This window comes from Rhinolophus ferrumequinum, chromosome 23 (assembly GCF_004115265.2).
Source record: "Rhinolophus ferrumequinum isolate MPI-CBG mRhiFer1 chromosome 23, mRhiFer1_v1.p, whole genome shotgun sequence".
NCBI lineage: Eukaryota > Metazoa > Chordata > Mammalia > Chiroptera > Rhinolophidae > Rhinolophus > Rhinolophus ferrumequinum.
In genome coordinates this window covers 40,307,080-40,328,449 of record NC_046306.1, presented here as the reverse complement: position 1 = coordinate 40,328,449, position 21,370 = coordinate 40,307,080, and the positions used below count along the sequence as shown (strand labels likewise).

Here is a 21,370-nt window from a genome sequence, read left to right as displayed (position 1 = left end):
CCTGAGCTCAATTTGATTGTAAAATCTACCAGTTCTTGGGGGCTTTTTTCTCTCATCTTTCACATCTTCTAAGAAAGCATATTCTACTTTTTGAAACTAGAATTAACATCTAAAAGCTTTCACGCAGAGTCCTGAGAGTTAGACTTATAACACTTTATGACATACGCATTTATTGGTATAAAACCACTTTGTAATGGGGGGAGTCATGTTTTTATCATTCCTCCACGTTCTCGAGGGAGTGGGCCAGCCCCACAAGCGGCCTTCTTGGTCCCAGTCTCGTATATCACTACCATCATTGTCGTGCGGTACTATTTCATATTAACAGATGTATTTCATTCCTGTCCAGTCTCTGTTGACTCCTGACCCCTCCTGCCCTCTCAGGTATCAGTGAGGGGACAGGAGCCATTGGGCAGACATGCTACAGGAGAACAAGTGGGTCACTTCTCTGCTTTTTTGTTTCAAGGCAGAGAGCAGGTTGCAAGGTTGTTGAGTACCAAAAGTCAGAGTTGATGCCTCAAATGACAGATTTCAGAAAAACACATGGTGATAGCATAGTCTGTTGTTCCAAGACCGGAAGGAGGAAAAAAAGTCAGAGAGATAAATGGACTACAGGCTTCTCCTTTCCCCTGGTTAAGGCCATAAAAAGTGGAGGGAAAGGGCAGTGAACAGTCGTGATAGTGGGGGCAGTTTTGGCCAGCAGGGCTTCACTATGGTGACCAGAAAGTGCTGCCTGAGACTGGCTCCCTGGAAGCATGGCTCCTTTTGGTTAAATACATAAACTACCATAAAAACCTCCAAAAACTACCAAAAAACCCACCCCCAAATGTTCTGGAGAATGTGGGAGTATGGAGGACTGTGCCTCACAGAGATCCTCTGGCACCTCTCCTTAGAAGGGCAGAGATGGCTGAGGGTGGTGCCACGGCAAGAAAGAAAACGAGTCAGGTCACGAGCTTCCCAAAGTGCAGAGTGGTATAAAAGGGAGGGAGGAAAGGAAAGGGAGAGACAGCCTTCCACTGAAGGAGATGGAATGTCCCCACTGCAAGCTCTGAGGGCTGACTGGGGACTTGGATGCCAAAGTAAGGGATGGCGGAGGACAAGCTGAAGTTCTGACACCCAAAGGATGCCTGTGGGGACAGCGCCAGCGCCAGCACCAGCCCTCCCTGCCCTCCATGATGCCATGGTCCTCCACGAGTGCTGAGAACTCTGATGTCTTCCCCACCCCGAAAATTCAAAGAGGGAAAATTCCTAAATGAATGGACTCTATATAAACTTTAAATGGTTAAATTTACCTGGAATTGATGGAGGTCACTTATTATCTCACCAAGTGGAATGGAGATTTAGCTGAGTTAGAGGAAAATGGGAAAATAGAAGAGTGCCATTTTGGACATCTGACTACCTGTCTTAAAAATTTGTATTGGGGGCAGCCGGATGGCTCAGTTGTTTAGAGCGCAAACTCTGAACAACACGGTTGCCAGTGCGATTCCCACTTGGGCCAGTGAGCTGCGCCCTCCACAACTAGACTGAAGACAACGAGCTGCCGCTGAGCTTCCGGAGGGGTGGCTGGATGGCTCAGTTGGTTAGAACGCGAGCTCTCAACAAGGTTGCCGGTTCAATTCCCACGTGGGATGGTGGGCTGCACCTCCTGTAACTAAAGATTGAAAACGGTGACTGAAGAAAAAAAAAAAAAGAAAAAGGTAACTGGACGTAGAGCTGAGCTGCGCCCTCCACAACTAGATTGAAGGACAACGACTTGGAGCTGATGGGCCCTGGAAAAACACGCTGTTCCCCAATACTCCCCAATTGAAAAAAAAAAAAAAAGATGTCTTTAAAAAGAATCTATATCTCGCAGTAAAAAAGGGGGGTTCTATACATGCTGATGGCTTACTCAGATACAGGAACACTGCACAGAGAAATCGTCTTTCTAATGCTGAGAGTCACAAGTGCTCCATTTAAATTTCTAAAACTTTATGCTTTTTGATTAAAGAGATAGTAGCTTTACCTTTCACATAGCAAAACTATTTTAGGACTTTATTGAATGGAAATCATAAATATGCTCAAAAATAATAAAGATGAACATCGTAGCATTGTTCACAGTGATAAAAATTGGGATAAACTTTTAAATGACTGACATTAGGGAATTGGCTACAAACAACAGAGGTAGAATCTTGGGATCTGGGTCAGACTACTGCAGTCCTAGGGCCTCAGCCCAGCAGTTGTACGGCCCTGGGCAAGTTGATGTCACATAGGCCACCGGAGACAAGAAGACAAATGGATGCTACATTCCAAAGAAGTTCCTCTTGTAAAAACTGTCGAAGCAGGGGGGCAAGCACAGGTTAAATGACTTTTTAAGCCCTCGTTCACAATGAAGATACAAAAGGGTTAGAAGAATGGATATAACAGAGGATTTTTCTGGCGATTTCCTCAGTGCGAACTGTCGCAAGTCACTCCACCATAAGAGGAGAGGTGGTGGCTGTCTTCACCTGCCTTCACACAGGTGGCTGCCGTGTCTACGTTCACAGGTTCCCACAGTTAGCAGACACAGTGCACTGGTGAGTGATTCCTGACTGAGAAATCTAAAGGACACGATGGGCAGGCCAGCAGCTGCTGCGTGGGCTGAAGGGAAGGTGGTCCGCTGACTCACAGAGATGTGAGCTTTTATCATTGGATCTTTCTGCAGGGCCACCTTGAGGGGCAAGTAAGACGCAGGCTGCTAAGACATATGTGTGACTGAGTTACAGGAGAGGCCCCAGGGACAGGAACCACTGAAGGAACTCCAAGCACATGCCATGAGAAGGGGAGTCCAGCCAACAGAGCAGGGGCCACCTTATGAGAGTAGCAGTCAAGTACAGACTTGCCTGCTTCCCCAGCGATTCCTCCCCACCTCGGCCCCAATTTCAGAAGGAGCAGAAATATAGCTAAACAATAAGACACTAACAGCCTTTTTAAAAAAAAAAAAAAAAAGTCTAAATAAGCTACATAGATGCTATATTACTGGGGGACACGGTGAGTTAGAAAGAGAGAAGATGCCTCCCCAGTCCTCCTTTCCCCCCTGCAGGCTTCCTATAAACAGTAGGCTACAGCAGGGGGTGGGGGACTCTAATCTTTGCATGAAAATTGTGGTTCGATTATTATATAAAATGTTGAATTTTGTGGAATTAAAACCATGTTTTGTGATTTGCAGTGACCCACATAACTTTACCTAAAATTAACCAGTAAAGTCACGGGACTTGCCCACTTTCCATTCAGATGCTGGGGAAAACCCGGCCAGGCACAGTGAACATATTTACAGGGTGATGTGAGTCACAAATCAAGAGGCTTCATGATTATTCCCACACGTCCTGCTGGCTTAATGTTTAGTTACATAACTGAACCTCTCCTAACCTCAGTTTCCCCCACTGTAAAATGTAGAAAATGACACACAAATTCCTGCGCAAATGCAGCAAGATAATCCAAGCAGGCACAAAACACAGCACCTGGCGCAGAGGAAGTACTCTTCCAGGGTTAGAGATTGATCAAACCTTACGGATTTGTCAAAGGGCAACTGCAACTATGAAAATGACATTTTAGAATACTTAGTAACACGCAAGAATATTCGCAACATACACTTAACCCTTTGTATCCCCAGGTTTTTTATCTCAGGATTCAACCAACGTCAGAGGGAGAATATTCGGGAGAAAGAAAGTTGCATTGTTGCTGACTTGTACTATATAGATATGATGGTGGCGTCTGTACTGAACAGGTACAGATATTTTTCTTGTCTTTTCCCCTAAATAATACAACTATTTTCATAGCATTTACATTGTATTAAGTATTATAAGTAATGCAGATAAGGGGGTGTGCGTAAGTAATATGCAAACATTACACCATTTTATATAAGGGACTTGAGCATCTGTGGATTTGGGTACCTGCACGGGTCCTGGAAACAATCCCCCCTGGATACCAACGGACAACTGTATTAAGTGAAAAAGAATGTTTCAAAATACTATATACATATGATCTCATATTAAAGTGTATATATTTTTTTTCCACAAAAAATTAATCTAGTTATAAAAACACCAAAACATTAACTAGGTAATCTATAGATAATGGATTGCAGGCTTTATGGATTTTTCTTTCTCTCTCTCTCTTTTTTTTCCTAAAATGTCTACCATAAATACATACTGCTTTTGTAACGACATATTTCTTTTTTAATCAAGGGGAAAAGATGTAACTTCCCTAGTCAGCATCTGCAGCTCTAATTGTTCCCTTTGTCATTTTATATCCCCAGCTACTTTAAAATACACAAAGCAAACAAAGGCTCCTATTGGAGCTGCCATCCAGGCCTTTCCTCCCTGAAGGCTGAGCCTGCAGAAGCCACTTAGCTGTGAAGGCCAGTTCCTGCCTGGAGCTCAGGTCCACTCAGGAGCCTTGCTTGGCTGAGCAGTCCCAAGCACTGCAGCAGGCAGCTGATGTATCCGGAGGCACTTCTGGACCTCTGTGGCATTCATTACCCTGGCTCTGCAGGGAACAGAAAGCATTTTTTTTTCCTCCTACTGGGTTGTGCAAGAACTGGATCAGATCAGCGTCCAGAACGGCCTCAGGACCTTTTTTGTTTTTCCTGTTGGGAGCTGTGGCAGCTCTTTTTAAGAATGAGAACACTACTAAATGTCGACTGAAACAAAGGGCAGACATGCTGGTGGCTTAAAAACCCAGAAAGTCCTCCATTTCACTCCCATGGTTTAGATGGGTGTTTTCTTTGTTGCCAGATCCCTCCTAAATGTCCGAGTAGGCCCAAGGGAGGCTGATGCAGGAAAGATAAGAAGAAGGGAGGTTTTATTTTAGAAAAATCTCTGCTTTTAAAAGAACTGAAGCTTTTTTAGTGGTGTACTGTCAGATATGTGTATGAAGCCCTCTGAGAGGTGGGAAAGTGCCCCTCCTGAAATTAAAAGTACAATTAGGTGTACTGCTCATCCACAGCCTTCCGTTAACCATCACTTCACCACTTACTAGCAGGAATGCTGGATCAGATCTAAGAATGAAAGAATGCAAAACAGTACAGCCACTTTGGAAAAACAGTTTGGCACTTCTTCTAGAGTTAAACATAAAGTTACCATAGGATCCATAAATTCTACTCTTATGTACATCCCCAAGAGAAATGAAAATATACGTCCACATAAAAACTTGTGCATGAATGTTCACAGCAACATTATTCATAGCAGCCAAATAGTGGAGACAAGTAAAATGTCTACCAACCGATAAAATGTAGTATATCCATACGATAGAAGATCATTCAACAATAAAAAGGAATCAAGTACTGATACAGATTACAAAATGGGTGAAACTTGAAAACATGCTAAGTGAAAGAAACCAGTCACAAAATACAACATATTGTATAATTCCACTTATACAAAATGTCCAGAAGAGGCAAATTCATAGAAACAGAAAGTAAATTAGTAATTGCCTCGGCTGGGGAGGTGGTGGGAGGGAGCCTATAGGGAGTGACTGCTAATGGATTTCTTTTTTGGATAACAAAAATGTTCTGAAATTAGATAGTGGTGACGGTAGTCCAGCTCTGAATATATTTTTAAAAACCCAATATATTGTACTATTTAAATGGGTTAATTTTATGATATATGATTTATATGTCAATAAAGCTACTAGAGAAAGGAGGGTGGGTGGGAGAGAGGAAAGGAGAGATATTTTCTTACAATATCTATTCTAGAAAATGAGGACAAGATGTAGGGTTGATTTTTGATGATATGGAAATGTTAAGAAATAACTTTATTTTTCACAATTTCTTCTCTCAGCACACCCTAAACACCTCACTTAGCCACTCTTTTGCAGCCCAATTTCTAAACAACGTCCAGGCCTTGTTGATCATACCATTAGTGTACATCCTGTCCACCCTTCACCTCCCAAGTAAACCTTCAGTCACGCATCCTGGGCATTTACTTTCTAACACCATGAAACCACATGCAACATGGAACTGAATCCTGAGAAATTTAAGTAGAACCTACATATGGGATCCTAATTTTTTTCCTCCTTTCCCAGCAGCTACTATTATAATTTTGAAAGGTTTGTAACAACAAGCTGATGCAACAGAGAAAGAAGTACAGACAAGCTGGATAAGCTGGTGTCCAAAAGCTGACCTGAGCACACCAACCTGGACCCATATGCCTGCTCCTTCCCAGCCAAGCCCAGCCAGGGTCAAGGTGGCACCAGACCAAACCCAAGAGTGACTGACTCAGCCGCGAGGAAAATCCAAACTGCTCTGGAGGAAAACCAATTATCTGTGGGTCACCTTTTGGTGAAGTTCCAGGTGCCAAAGATCTGGGAGATTCCAAAAGGTCTGTGTCAAGCCATCTTCCTTTTCTGTGGCTTGCTTTTCCTACAATAAGTCATGATATCAGTAGTTTAATTTTTTAGATAAGACTATATATGTGTATATATATATATATATATATATATATATATATATATATATATAGTCTATATAAGACTTAGATAAAACTATATATATATATAGTCTATATAATAAAATATATATTATATATGTATATATTGTATATACATGTATATATTATATATGTGTGATATATAATATATATATTGGTTGAAGGTACAAGTTTTGGCATTCAGTTGCCTAGGTTTGAGGCTCAGTCACTGAATTAGCCTTTGCACAAGTCATTTACTCTCCTTTTTGCAAGCCTGTTTTCTTTATGTACATTGAGGATGATAGTATCAGTAACTATTTAAAATGTTGACATGAGGATTAAATGAGATAATTCATGAGAAGACTTTAGCAAGAGCGAAATACATATTAGTAGGAGTAGTTGTTGTTTATTACTCTGTAACCTTTCTAGAAGAGAGGAATTATGATAATAATGAGAAGAAACCACGATTTATGAGTCATTCTGATGTAAACAAATATACTATGTATAATACTGAGCTAGATAGTCTTCAGAGAATTGTAAAGAAATGATCATAGAACGTGTATTCTTTGGAGACGAAACAAGAGCTCATGAAGGAATTTTTGTAAATGACTCTAAGGATGTCAGAGAAAAGGGTTCATCATAAATAGGAGAAAATGTATTTCCCATAGGTAGTGTAAATGGCTGACAAGTGTCTTAAAAACACAAACTTGCCTCATGGCAGTGATTTAAAGTGGGTTCATTTCATTTTAAGGAAATATCACTATGGCCACATTAATAATGATCAGTGCATATATGATGCTGAAAAATATGGGTTTGCATTTTTAGAAACTTCCACCAAGGAGATACTAAAGGGCTAATTTAAACACACACATGCACGTGCGCACACATACACGTGACCCAACCACAAGTACAACCAAGGGAAGTCTAACCACCAACAGAGAAAGTTTCCAAGTTTAAGGAAGGAGTTGGGAAACAATTAAGCTCGGGGAAAATCTACCAGGTGCTTGGAGAATAATGCAATTTCCTAGGACAGCAGATGTACAAGTGAAACAGTATCCAGTAACAGTTCATCAGATGGTAATTATAGCTGGACTGGGGAAGAACAGCCGAACCGAAAGGGGGCAATTCAAAGGGTAACTGAATGCCAGTGAGTGACATCTTCTTGAGAGATCACATACCAGAAACAAGGGGGCCAGCACTTAGCTCTGAGGAGGGAGAGTTAGATTAACTGTCATTTTGCTTCGTAGAAAAGGAGAAAGGGAAAATGGAGATCTCAAAGAATTCATTAGTGGAGATTTAAACAGATCATCACAAATAAACATTCATAAAAAAATGACAAGAGGCATTGATAGTTCTGAAAGTATGATTCCTAAAATGATTCTGTTGTCTGGAAAATAGTGGATTGATTTGGTCCCCAAAAAAATTTGAAAAAAAAAAAGAGAGCGATAACTTCACACTATAATTCTATAAATACTAAAACCAAACTAAGAGTGAAAGTGATGGAAGTAGATGACGGGGAGCATCAGCTGATACTGAAGCAAGGGTGGGAGCTGCTTAAGATCAAAGCAGATTTCCTGGCGTTCAATATCACAAGTAAGAATAATTTAAAATCCCAGTGTTAGAAAGAAAACAGTGCCTCGGACCAAACACAGTTTCTTCCGAAAGATTCTGCAGAACAGGTCTATCCTCAGTGCGGCTACTCCCCCTGAGCCTGGCTCTGAGGCTGTGGGCAGGGCCAGCCATCTCCCACCCCTGGTTTAACTACATGAACAGTCCTACAGTAACACTGACACTAGACTATAAGCTCCTTGAGGGCAGGGACCATATAACAATCATCCCCTGTGGGGGGACAGGAAGGAAAGAAAGCAAGCTTGCACATGGAACAACCCCAAAATAAGTGTGGGTCAACTTGCTCCATAGTCTTTAATTAATATGGCCTTTCAATTCATTCAGCCAAATTTTGAGTTTCCCTGGATCATAGGTCTCATGCAAGAGGGCCAGGCTGATATATTTAGTAAAATATTCCCATCAGAATAATTCTCAGAATGTAAATGCACAGGCCAAGAAGCCCCATTCAAGTTAAGAAACAACTCTCCCAGGACCATCCCATGGGGTTATGGTCATGGTCAGAAAAAAAGCCCCGTCTCTTGTCCATGAATCTATACTGGTCGAGCCCACGGGGAGATATTATGATGAATCTTTGGAATCTACCTTTGTAATGTGTGATGAAAATCACTGACATGTTTTCCAGCCCGTTCTTAGAACCTGCTATGGGGCAGGCTGTCAGTTAATAGAAACGATAGGGAAGGTATTGTGGCAGGGACACTTATCATCCCAACCAGGCAGAAATAACCAGGGCCTTGGGGTAGAGAGGGAATATATTTCCCTGCCATGTGGTGATGAATTTCAATCACTGCTGGCTTGTGCCAGATTCAAATTGGCAACCCACCGAGATGAAACGCTTTCTATCCCATTACTCATGCCTGGAGTGATCTGTTTCCTTGAAGACTGTCTTCCTAGGTGAAAGCGGGGGAATGAACGGTCACTCTGAGATGGCTTAAATAGGATAAAAGGTATGAAAAGCCAGTACCCAGCGAGAGAACTGTGCAGACATGGAGAGGGAGCTGGGGCACATTATAAAGCTCCATGCACTGGGAGAGCAGGGAATATAAAATTTAAAGGGGAAATATAAAATGGAACTCATTTCCATTTTGTATGACAATCGCTCAACCTCACTTAGTTCAATGACTACAACACTATTAGCTCAGCTAAGAAATCAATGTACTTAAGGACTCTATACAAATTCTCCTCCTAAAAAATTTCTATTTGGCTTATTTTGTCTCAGATAACATTAAATCGCCTAAAATGTTAAAAAGAAAACTTTTAAATCATATCATGTAGCACTTTAACTTTTGAACATCCAGGCCTATCAATGTACATTATGCTCTTGATAATCCTTTGATCAAACATTCAAGATTTCTGAAATTTCTAACTCTTGTTTACTAAACCAAAATCTTTACTAAAACCTTCTCAAGAATGAGTAAAACAAGTATCAGTAAAAGTGCTTCTCAAAAAAAATCAGAATTCATCAATACAACGAACAACACAGGACAACAAAAGAGGTACCCAGCATAGGCTCCACCCAGTGGGTAAGAAATTGTCTTCCTAGGCCAGGGATTTAAACAATCCATCCTCTGCTATGTCCTGCAATAAGCTGGCGCTCTGGGGGGGACACAGTCCTCCGACACAAATGACCATGGAAAAGGTTATTAAATGGAAGCAATGATTTCAACTCATACCAACCTGGGAAGTAATATTAAGATTGTTTTCAATGAAACAAAATGTTTTCTCTGGTTTTCACCCCATCTGGAGCTCCAGCTCACCTCAAAGTCTTCAGACTGGGGAGATTTCTGGGAGGTGGGGGTTGATGGGGTGGGGGTTGGGGGAGGGACCTGGTTTTCAGAAAACCAGTGCTCTTGATATCCATGAGGCAGCTCTGTACTCCTTGCCCTGCCTGCCCCTTTCCCCCAACCCCACCACTCATGCCACTAGAGGACTGGCTGAAGGCCCCGGAGCCACAGGCTGTCCCTGACATGGGAGGGCTTCTACAGGCCCAGTTGTATGGTTTATCCCTATCTGAAGACATCTCAACAGTGGCTGCAAAGGGGCAGAATCTCTCATCCTTACCCTGATCTGACCCAGAAGCTGCATCCATGTACCTGCAGCCCCTTCTCCTGGGATCAGCATGCCTCGATATAAGCTGTGTTTCAGTGACAGACATGTCTGAAGCCACTGTCCCTGACCCCAATGCTCTCTTTGCACCAAACATATGGGTCTTAGCTCATTCCAAAGGAGTCCTTCCCCAGGATCTCCACTTACAGACAGACCACCTGGTGGTCATTGCAAAGATCCTCCAGATGTGCTTGGGCACTCTTATCTCCAGAGTAGACAGAGTGTGAGCTGCAGTGTTGTGGCCCAGCTACCTGAGAACATGCCTATGACCCCGGGTGAAATGAGATGTATGTGGGGATTGCTTCAAAATGATAAAGCAGGAAGGGCGAGTGTGTGGGGGTGTAGAAGACAAAACACTGGTCAACAGTTGAAACTTGTTGAAGGTGAGTGCCAAGTATATGGAAATTTCAGCACTACTCAGCAGACGGTCCGATACCAGTACTCATCTGCAAACTGTTACTGGTCTGTGAAGATGGAAGTATGGAGACTGAGAGAATTCAGAAGTTTTTGTACCAATTGGACAGAGTAATTCTGTCTGTTAAATCTAATAATAAAATAACTGGACTTGAATTTTGTCTTTTTTTATCTCATTTTATTTTAGGAATTCACTTTTTATAAAACTATTAATCTATGATGGGGTGTATATTAAAAGACAAGGTCCCTCAGCATAGACAGAATGAAAAGCCCTGCTTTGTATGATTCTCTCTACTTTTGCATATACCTGACATTTTCCACAGTAAAGAGATGGGAGGGAGGAAACATTGCTATTTGTTTTTAGTTTCTACTCAAATATAAATTTAGAACTCGTCAGAAAATAAATGTAAATTGATTTTTTATTTTACAAATATGTAGGTAAATGTAGGGCTGAAAGCAGCCCTGGTTTCAGTCAGCAGCTGCCTCTAGGATGGGCTCTCCTTGGAGCCTCCCCTCAGCCCACTCCACCCCTTCCCCCCCACCCGTGTGTGAAGTGGGCGGTGGGGGCAGTGCAGTGATGCACTTCCTGCAGTGCTGAGCTTGTCACAAGTTGTTTATTTGAGCACCATATCTAGCTCTGATGAGCAACTTCTTGGCTAAATGTTTGGAGAGTTTAAACTTTCCATGTTCCTCTTTTTCTCTCACGTGGACCACTGTCAGCTCACTGAGGGATTTTTTTAAACTTATTTAAGTGGAAGTTATTATTCAAACACTACAAGCCTACATGCAAGTCAACCTGATAAAATCATGTTTTCCAGTTAAATTACTGAACACAGCTGTGTGTACATATACATTACATGTATGCGTACACTTCCATTTAAAGCGTAATCTAGGTTTTATTTCTGTCCCCTTTCCTGTTCTGGTAGTAAGAGCTACTCTTACCACTTACTACTATTTACTACTTACTACTGCCATTCACTTTAAGGTCAAAGCCCCTGCCACCAGGGCAGCAAATATGTGCTTGTTAGTCATCCTGATTTCCCACAGGAGTTAACAAACCCAGCTTAGGACTCAGACCCAGACATCTTAAAAGCAGCCAGTTCAATTTTCTCCGTTAGCTTTGTCCCAATCGTAAGTGACCACTTTGCCTTGAAAGCAAAACATGATGGAAAGGGGAAATCTGCTTTTGAGCAGGGGAAAGAAGACAGAAATATGCTGAGAGGTTTGCTCCAGGCCACCTGCCCTGAGACACAGCAGCATGCGAAGGCTTCTCTATGGGGTCCCTGGGGTCTGTCACCTGAAGGATCCTGAGCCTCCTGTTTTAGGCTTACTGGGAAATAACCACCTGAAGTAAAGGGCTGCAGCGGAGCCTCCTCAGGGCACCCCTGTAAGGGCACGAGCGCCAGGCTCCCTGTAATTAAGAAGCAGCCTGCTCCCGAGAAGACAGTGCTGCCACCCCATCTGCCACACCCGCATGAGCTGGCACCACGCCTCCTGCCTGCTGCCGCCGGGCTACCCACCGGAGCCTTGGAGACCGCCTTTGATGGAGCGTTGATGCCAAGCTTTTCCAGAGGATAGACAATCTGTCGTCGTGGTCGCACGGGAACCAAGTAATGAAGGGCGGATGTCAGGGAGTGGGCGTAGGAGCTCTGGAACTGCAAGACAGCAATCTCTGTTTTAGGGGAGAAAATGTCAGTGTCGCAGCACAGATGCCTGAATGCGGCTCTGCAAATACAAAATTCTGAACTAAGCCAAATCGGAGAGGGGAAAAAACTCAGCAAATAAACAAACATACTCTTCGAGCAGAGGAATGAATTGTAGATAATGCCTGACACTAATGAAGATAATTACGAGAGTAATTACATTACTATCTCTGTGGGAATGACAGATAAACAAGTGGTTTGGTTTATGGGATTTTTCAGTACAAGTATTTTCCCCAAGAGGATATTCTTCTCCATAGTGATCATGAATCAGCTTGATTTGACCCCATTAAGCTGTGTTATCTGTGTCCTGTTAACCTTTGCGTGTTTGGCACAAGTTGCTTTAAGAAGGCACATAGATAAAAATGTCATTTGAGGTCAACTGAACACAGATGTAAAAATCCTTCTGTTTGTGAAATTCACAGCTACTTCCACTGGCCCTCTGTTGATAAAATAAGTGCTTTAAAACAAAAAGACGGAACTAGAAAGTGGGGGTCGACTGGGGGAATTGGATCATATTATTTTGACTTAATACTAAATTATGAGTTAGATTTATGCTTACTGAAATGAACTATAATAAATCTGGTTTTAGGAGAATGCTTTAAATATTAATTTTACCCAATGTTCAAAACTTGGCAGAGAAAACTGAACATGGTGATCTTTATTCATTCATATTTAGGCATCTCTCGTTATTTATGAAATCTTAGAGGTTTTGGTGAAATTAACTCTGTATTTCAACCATTTAAACTTCAAGAGTTAAAGTGTGAAGCCAACATTTTTAAAGATATATTTACTGTATTTAAGTTGGAAAGCAAAGAAAGTAAACCTGAACTGTAGATGTGTTTAATCAATAAAATGGTTTACACGTAACTTATTTGTTCTTCTAAAAACAGCCCTTGGGCATTTCTAAAGCTTCTGAAAGGGATTTCGAAAATCCTTCACCATTGAACTTGACACTCTGATTTTACACACTGAAAAATAGAACCCAGGAGTTCCTAGCCAGAGAGCTCTGTTTTTATGCCTGGAAGATCTCTCAATACATGTTCTGATAAGAGGACGTGGAGAAAAACCATCTTCATAATGTAAGCCAAAACTTCTATTACAGTCGACTGGGGATTTATAACAGAATTTGGAAATTCTTACCTAAATTATTTGGTACTGCTACTTACACTTGTTTAAATGTATAGGTGTGAATCACCTGGAAGTGCAGACTGAGGAAATCTGTTTCCAAATATGTTTCTACATCCTATGTAAAGTAGTACATTATATAATACATTCCAAATTCTATGCCATTGAGGTAAACATATGAACATTCAATGCAATGTCCAAGACACTATTTTTATTATGGATGTAAAAGATCAGATTGGCAAATGCAGGCAACATCATGAATAAAAGCTAAGACTTTAATATCACATCCTGAAGGTCATCAAATTGGCAACTGGCCAAACACACAGTAAAAAGAAATTGTGCAGGACCAGAATTTTCCAGCAAAATTGTTACATTCCCATCTCATTAAGTGCAAATCTAGGGCATTCACATTGGTATAACACTGCATTTTGATAGAAAAAAATCATCACTAAAGCATACCCTTTATCTTGCTAAAAATCTTTCCCATGCTTTTTCTTCTTTCTTTCCTATTCCCTCTGCACTTCTCCAAAAGGCTTTTGTTACATAACATACATTAGTAAAATTACTGTTATGTGAATGTACTAATATAATTTAGATTGTTTTTAAGTTTACTAAATAATCATTTAAAAAATCTACTTAGCTCACTTGTGGTAACTAAGAAGAAATGTGACATCAGACCCTAGGAAGAGCATGAGAAAGTTTTCAGTCATGAATGGGATCTGATGGGACAACTTGTACCTACGCTAGTGGTTGAATATCATCACTCCTCAAGTCTACATCAAATTGAGGACCAATGCTGTCAGTGATGGCGGGACCGACTTGCAGGACACAATACTTTGGGAATCCAACTTGAAGAAGCTCTTGCCTGTGGAACACCAGTACAATGAATATGAGTGTGTGTGTGTGTGTGTGTGTGTGTGTGTGTGTGTGTGTGTGCGCGCGCATGTGTGCATATGAGTGATACTTCTAGGCATTGGGATACAGCTTTGAACAGACAGACAAGCCGACAAGCACCTCTGCCTTCAAAAACATAAAATTTTAGCTCGTGAAAAGTGCCATGAAGAAGACTGAAGCAGGATAAATGACAGGCGAGATAGATTGCTATCTGTGCGTGCAAATAAACATAGTGTATACACATTAGATATGTGTTCATTACCAAAGTATTACTCTACACAAGTAGGACAAGTATCATGCAGTTACATAGGTATTTGCTACATAAAGTTACATCAGTATCAGAAATCTCCCCTTTTCATCCATCCCTTTTATGGGGGTAGTTATAGTGCTTATTTGAAATGCCGTGATAGCACACCAACATTCTAAGATTGAACTGATTTATTCTATGGGTTCATCGCTAAAATGTTCTTTGCTTGAAGAACATGATGGGATCATTTTGGCATTTCACTAATGCACCATACAAAATAATTTGATTTTCATGTCCCTTAGAGCATTTTTGCATAGTTTTCAACCTCTGTTTTTTCAATATGGAAAAGTCAACAAATTGTTTGACTATTTATATTGGTTGGGATTGCTTCAGAAATTCAAAACCGTCTAGATTTTCACTGTAGTGTAAGGGTCAAACTCAATATGGCCATTTGGAATTGAGAGCCACGTAACAATCAAAATGCATGAGTGAGTAAGGAATAGAATACGGCACACAACGCCCATGAAACTGTGAATGCTGATCTGCTGGAAAAGTGAACTACAACATTTTTTTACCTTGCTTTCCCTGGACTCTGGATAAATAGGGTAGTAGAGACAGGACTTATAGCCCAAACGGAGGATCTCCTTCAGAAAAAACCTGGCGTAGTGCCGAAAAATGGGGTTCAGGGCAAAGTGATACAAGTGCCCGTGTTCTTCACGCTGGTGGTGATTGAAGTAGATGAAATCTTCAATGTTGTAATGGGACCGAATGTATTCTACATCCTAAAAAAGGGGCAGGTAAAGGACATCTTAGATATTTTAAACTAATGGCATTGTGTAATAAAACCTTTTAAATCACTTTAGGTACAATAATAACATGTGTTTTTCTCTGCTGTGATTTACAGCCTCATCTTCATTGTTAAATTTTTTTAAATTAAAAATTACATTTTTTGAAAGTCACCTGTTCTGATGGCTTGTCTCTGGAGGATGGCTAAATAGCTTTGGAATTTGTTCTTTCCAGAGAGCCTTGAATCTCTGCTAGTGGCCAGGCAACAGGACAGCAGCTCTTCACTGCTGTTGGGCAAGGGGAGCATGAGCTGGTCAGCAGGACTGACTGAGCGCGTGCAAATTTCCGGAGCAGGACAGATACCCACCAGCATTCTCTGGATTCGTTACTATTGTCTATTCACCTATTACTGTGGAAATGAGCCATCTCACAAGTCCCACACTTTGATTGGCACATGTGGCTGGGTTGGCCTACAATAAAACTGTGAGGCTGGGCCTCATCCACAGGCATTCCTTGAACTTTTTATCCCTTTGAAGTACAGTATGCACTGCTTCACGACTGGGATACATTCTGAGAAACAAGTCGTTAGGCAAACATTCGGAGAAATACATCAGTTGGTGATTTTGTCGTCATTCTGCGAACGTCACAGGGAGCACTTACGCAAACCTAGATGGTATAGTCTACTGCACACTTAGGCTGTATGGTATAGCCCTAGGCTACAAGCCTGTACAGCATGTTACTGTACAAAACAACATGAGATTAAATCAAGCACAAGAGAAAAAGATGCAATCAAGAAATGCAGTAAAAAATGAGATGTACATAGCTGCTGCCAACATAACATGGCATACAATTTTATAGCAAACATTTTTTTATAAGTAGAAAGACTCTAAAATAACAAAAAGTATAAGATAGTAAATACGTATACCAGTAACATAGTCATTTATTATCATTACCAAGTATTATGTACTGTACATGATCGTATGTGCTCTAGTTTTACATGACTGGCAAGTTTATACCAGCATCCCCACCAACACGTGAGTAACGCACTATGCTATGACATTAGAACAGGGCAATAGGAATTTTTCAGCTCCAGTATAATCTTGGAATTATAGCGGTGGGAACCACCGTTGTATATGCAGCCCATCATTGACCAACCGTTGTTATGTTCATATGACTGTATAACATGTTTACACTGTGGAAGGTAATTCAAAGGACTGGTGAATGTTTACTTGTAAAACTCCTGCTTCTGTGGGCCTTGTCCTGATCACCCCATACTGCAAGGGAGGGAACCAGGGGCTCATCCATGCTAACTGTGCACTGGTTCAGCTTGTCCTGCTTCACTTTGCAGCAGTGCACACTGTGGAGGTGGGCGTGAAAACCAGAGTGTGACTCTCTAATGACAGAAGCAATAAATACACTTGATATACAGGGAAAATCAAACCATATGCAGATTGGAAAGCACCTACTTATATTTCTTTGCATTTTCCACAGTAAAATTGTCCTAAAAGCACACTTTCAAGAAGAGGAATTGGATGGGAGTGGCCGGATGGCTCAGTTTGTTAAAGTGCAAGCTCTGAACAACAGGGTTGCCGGTTTGATTCCCACATGGCCCAGTGAGCTGTGCCCTCCACAATGGGATTGAAGACAATGAGCTGTCACTGGGCTTCTGGAGGGGCAGCCAAATGGCTTGGTTGGTTAGAGCGCAAGCTCTCAACAACAAGCTTGCCGGTTCAATTCCTGCATGGGATGGTGGGCTGCACCTCCTGAAACTAAAGGTTTGAAAATGGCGACTGGACTTGGCGCTGAGCTGCGCCCTCCACAACTAGATTGAAGGACAACAATTGAAGGACAATGACTTAGGAACTGATGGGCCCTGGAGAAACACACTGTTCCCCAACATTCCCCAATAAAAAAATTGAAAGGAAAAAAAAAAAAGAAGAGGAATTGGAAAATGCAATGAACTTGCTTTCACAAGAACAGGCAAGGACAGGCTCGCAGTAGAAAATTCAGGAAAACTGTGAAGTCTGTGTCGAAGCCCCTCCAGGTTGCTTGTCTTTCCAGCTTCTGCCACAAAGCACAGAGGAAACTAGGTTTGGGGCCCGAGGGTAATTCTGGCAATGTCTGAGCTTTCCATCTGCATTGACCCTATACTGCCATTACACTCTAAGATTTTTATTTAATTACCAAGTAGGCATTTCTCATTATAAAATAAAATGAGTAACAAGTGTAGGGCTGAGAAATCACTGAAAAACAGAGCCAATAGAGGTTACTAGCACAAAACAGCAGATGGGCCACGTGCATCTAATTTTTCTCCCATCCCAAAACCTTTAAAATTAAACAAAAAATTATTTTTAAAATAATGAGGAGAGAGGACGTCATAGGAATGGCGGCAGCGGGGTGCACTTTCTGAGTTCTCCTCCGGATCTTATTACAAACGGGACCTATAACCCATCAAAGAACTCTTTGCTCATCACACAGAACAGCTAAGAGACTCGTGGAAGGATTACTTGAAGGTGTGTTAATTGGGCGAGCAGGGGAAGGAAGGAAGGAAGGGAGCGGAGTGAAAATGCGTGGGCCCGCGGGGTCTCTGCCGGCAGCGGCGGCAGCAGTGGCAGTGGCAAAACCGCGGTGGCACCTGCAGTTCCGGGCACGCACGGGATCCCAGGGCGGAAGGGAGAGCACAGGGACCAGGAGGTGGGCCCTTTCCCTGCGTCCCACGGCTGATTTCTCCCGCCGGGAGGGCGGCTAGTGGGCCCTGGGGTGGACAAAGAACATACACTCCATACCTGGGCCCCTCCCCTCCGCTCTTCCAATCCTATCCCCACCCTTCCAGAGACTTAAACTGGCCCCTGAACTGAGGAGTAGTGTCAGATTACAGAGGAGCCATAGTAGTGCTCAGGCTCTGGGAAGCCTGACAGGCAGCCCTGACCTAGGGAAGAGGCTGGGAAGAGTGTGATTTTGGCTGGGCTAGGAGAGAAGAGACTCCTCCATCCCCAGCCCCCACCCTTTCTGGCCTATCTAGGGCGGGGCAAGTGCTACTGCCGAGACACTCCCAGAGATCAGCAGTAAGCAGCAGACGCAGCTCTGGGCATTCAGCAGCTCAGAAATCTCCTGCCCGCATTCCCCCATACACACATACACTGAAGAAGTGCCCTAAGATCAGGAGTACTGGACACGGGGCTGGTGGTGCTACTCTCAGTGTGCATATGTGCAGGCAAGGGCAGAAACTGCACTGACTTTGTAAAAACTATCATCCAGACCCCTCATCCCACGAATTTAAATCTACAGTCCCAAAGTCACTCTGGGCACCAGGTGACCGGCTCTGCCTGCGCAATAAGCAGGGGGCTCTTTGGTACAGCAGAGGACAACCTGGACATTACTTGGTGGGCTTAAGCCAAGACTGGTGCTGCTTTTTGTTTTGCTTTGTTTTGTTTTGTTTTGCTTTATCTTTATCTTTATATCTTTGATATCTTTTCCTGTGTCGAGTGGGAGTTATCGGGTGTTTTTACATGTGAATGTATTTGATTTTTTTCTTTGTTGTTTTTGTTGTTGTTGTGCTTGGTGATTTGCTTTGTTCTGAAACTGCCCTACCAGGGCCCAGCTTAAGAGGCACAAGATTCAACATATCCAGAGGCCAACTCCAGACCAAACCAGAGTACTACTGGGTTTGACCTACAAGTCACACACCCAGAGGGAATTCTCTGCAGGCACTAGAGCCCATAGAGGCCAAACCACATTTAACTGGTCAACCCTCATGCAGCAGAACGCCCTGCAGTGGGCAGAGCCAAGTCTCACAACAAGTCAGCCTAGGAGTTAACCCCACCTACTCACAAGCAAAAAGCAACTAAAGATCTTCTTGAACAGGACAACATACACAACACAAGAGTCACCTTTGGAGCACACGCAGAGGAAAAGAACGAAGTAGTGCAAGTCAAATATAAAGGACACATACTACATAAGATAACCTAGCAAGAACTAAGAACTCTAAGGGATCTACCTAATACCTCAAAGCAAACACAGAGAGTCAGCCAGAATGGGGAAACAAAGATACACGTCCCAAATAAAAGAACAGAAGAAACCTCCACAACTGGACCCAAATGAAGCAGAGGTAACCAACCTTTCAGAGACAGAGTTCAGAACACTGGTGATAAGAATGTTTAAGGAGCTTAGAGAAGACATAAAGAAGGATGTAGAAATCATAACGAACAACCAGTTAGAACTAAAGAACACAATTACTGAAATTAAGAACTCACTTGAAGGAATTAACAGCAGGTTAGATGAAGCAGAGGATCGAATCAGCGACTTAGAAGACAAGGTAGCAGAGATCACCCAAACGGAACAACAGAAAGAAAAAAGAATAAGAAACAATGAGGATGGCTTAAGAGACCTCTGGGATAACATCAAGTGCAACAACATGCGCATCATAGGAATACCAGAAGGTGAAGAGAGGAAGCAAGGGATTGAGAACATATTTGAAGTAATAATGTCCGAAAACTTCCCCAACCTGATGAAGGAAACCAACATACAAGCCCAGGAAGTGCAGAGAGTTCCAACCAGGATAAACCCAAACAGGTCCACACCAAGACACATTATAGTTAAAATGGCAAAGCTGAAAGACAAAGAGAGAACCCTAAAAGCAGCAAGAGAAAGACAGAGGGTTACATACAAGGGAACTCCTATAAGACTATCAAATGACTTTTCTAAAGAAACATTGAAGGCCAGGAGGGAGTGGCAGGAGATACTCAAAGTGATGGAAAACAAAGGCCTACAACCTAGATTGCTTTATCCAGCAAGGCTATCATTTAAAATTGATGGAGAGATAAAGAGCTTTCCAGAAAAAATTAAGCTAAAGGAATTTATTACCACCAAGCCAGCATTGCAAGAAATACTAAAAGGACTTCTGTAAATAGAAGAAAAATCAAAACAACCTAACCACAAATTTAAAAATGGCAATAACTATGTACCTATCAATAATCACTTTAAATGTAAACGGATTAAATGCTCCAATCAAGAGACACAGGGTGGCTGACTGGATAAGAAAGCAAGACCCTTGTATATGCTGTATACAAGAGACTCACCTCAGAACAAAAGACACACACAGGCTGAAAGTGAAGGGTTGGAGTACGATATTTCATTCAAATGGAAATGAGAAAAAAGCTGGAGTTGCAATACTTATATCTGACATAATAGACTTTAAAATGAAGAACATATTAAAAGATAAAGATGGGCACTATATAATAATAAAGGGATCGATCCAACAAGAGGACATAACCCTAGTAAACATCTATGCACCCAACATAGGAGCACCTAAATATATAAAGCAGGTACTGACTGACATAAAGACAGAGATCAACAGTAAGACTATCATAGTAGGGGACTTCAACACACCTCTGACAACAAGGGACAGGTCTTCCAGACAGAAAATCAATATGGAAACAACAGCCTTAAATGATACATTGGACCACTTGGATTTAATCGATATTTTCAGAACATTTCACCACAATGCTGCAAAATACACGTTTTTCTCAAACGCACATGGAACATTTTCCAAGATAGACCACATGTTAGGCCACAAAACAAGTCTTGATAAATTTAAGAAAATTGAAATCACACCAATTGTCTTCTCTGATCACAATACTATGAAATTAGAAATGAACTACAGGAAAAAAATGGGAAGACACACCAATTCATGGAGGCTGAATAACTTATTACTAAATAATGAATGGGTCAAGCAGGAGATCAAGGAAGAAATCAAAAGATATCTCGAGACAAACGAAAATGAAAACACGATGACCCAAAATCTATGGGATGCCGCGAAGCAGTCCTAAGGGGGAAATTCATAGTTTTGCAGGCCTACCTAAAGAAACAAGAAACATCACTAATCAACAGTTTATCTTCACACTTAAGGGATCTGGAAAAAGAACAGCAAAATAAGCCCAAAGGGAGCACAAGGAAGGAGATAATAAAGATCAGAGCAGAAATAAATGAAATAGAAACCAGAAAAACAATACAAAAGATCAATGAATCCAAGAGTTGGTTCTTAGAGAAGATAAACA

At 41.8% G+C, this 21,370-nt stretch overlaps 1 protein-coding gene across 5 annotated transcripts in view; it reads right to left on the bottom strand.

Annotated features, from left to right (window-relative positions):
* CFAP61 (cilia and flagella associated protein 61) overlaps window positions 1-21,370 on the bottom strand; it is a 336,449-nt gene that overhangs the window by 171,046 nt on the left and 144,033 nt on the right. For all 5 annotated transcript variants that reach the window (XM_033094245.1, XM_033094247.1, XM_033094246.1 and 2 more), the window contains 2 exons: window positions 15,104-15,310; window positions 12,080-12,214 (listed from right to left, as the gene is read on the bottom strand). In XM_033094245.1, coding sequence (XP_032950136.1) covers window positions 12,080-12,214; window positions 15,104-15,310 — 342 coding nt within the window. The remainder of the gene's footprint in view (window positions 1-12,079; window positions 12,215-15,103; window positions 15,311-21,370) is intronic.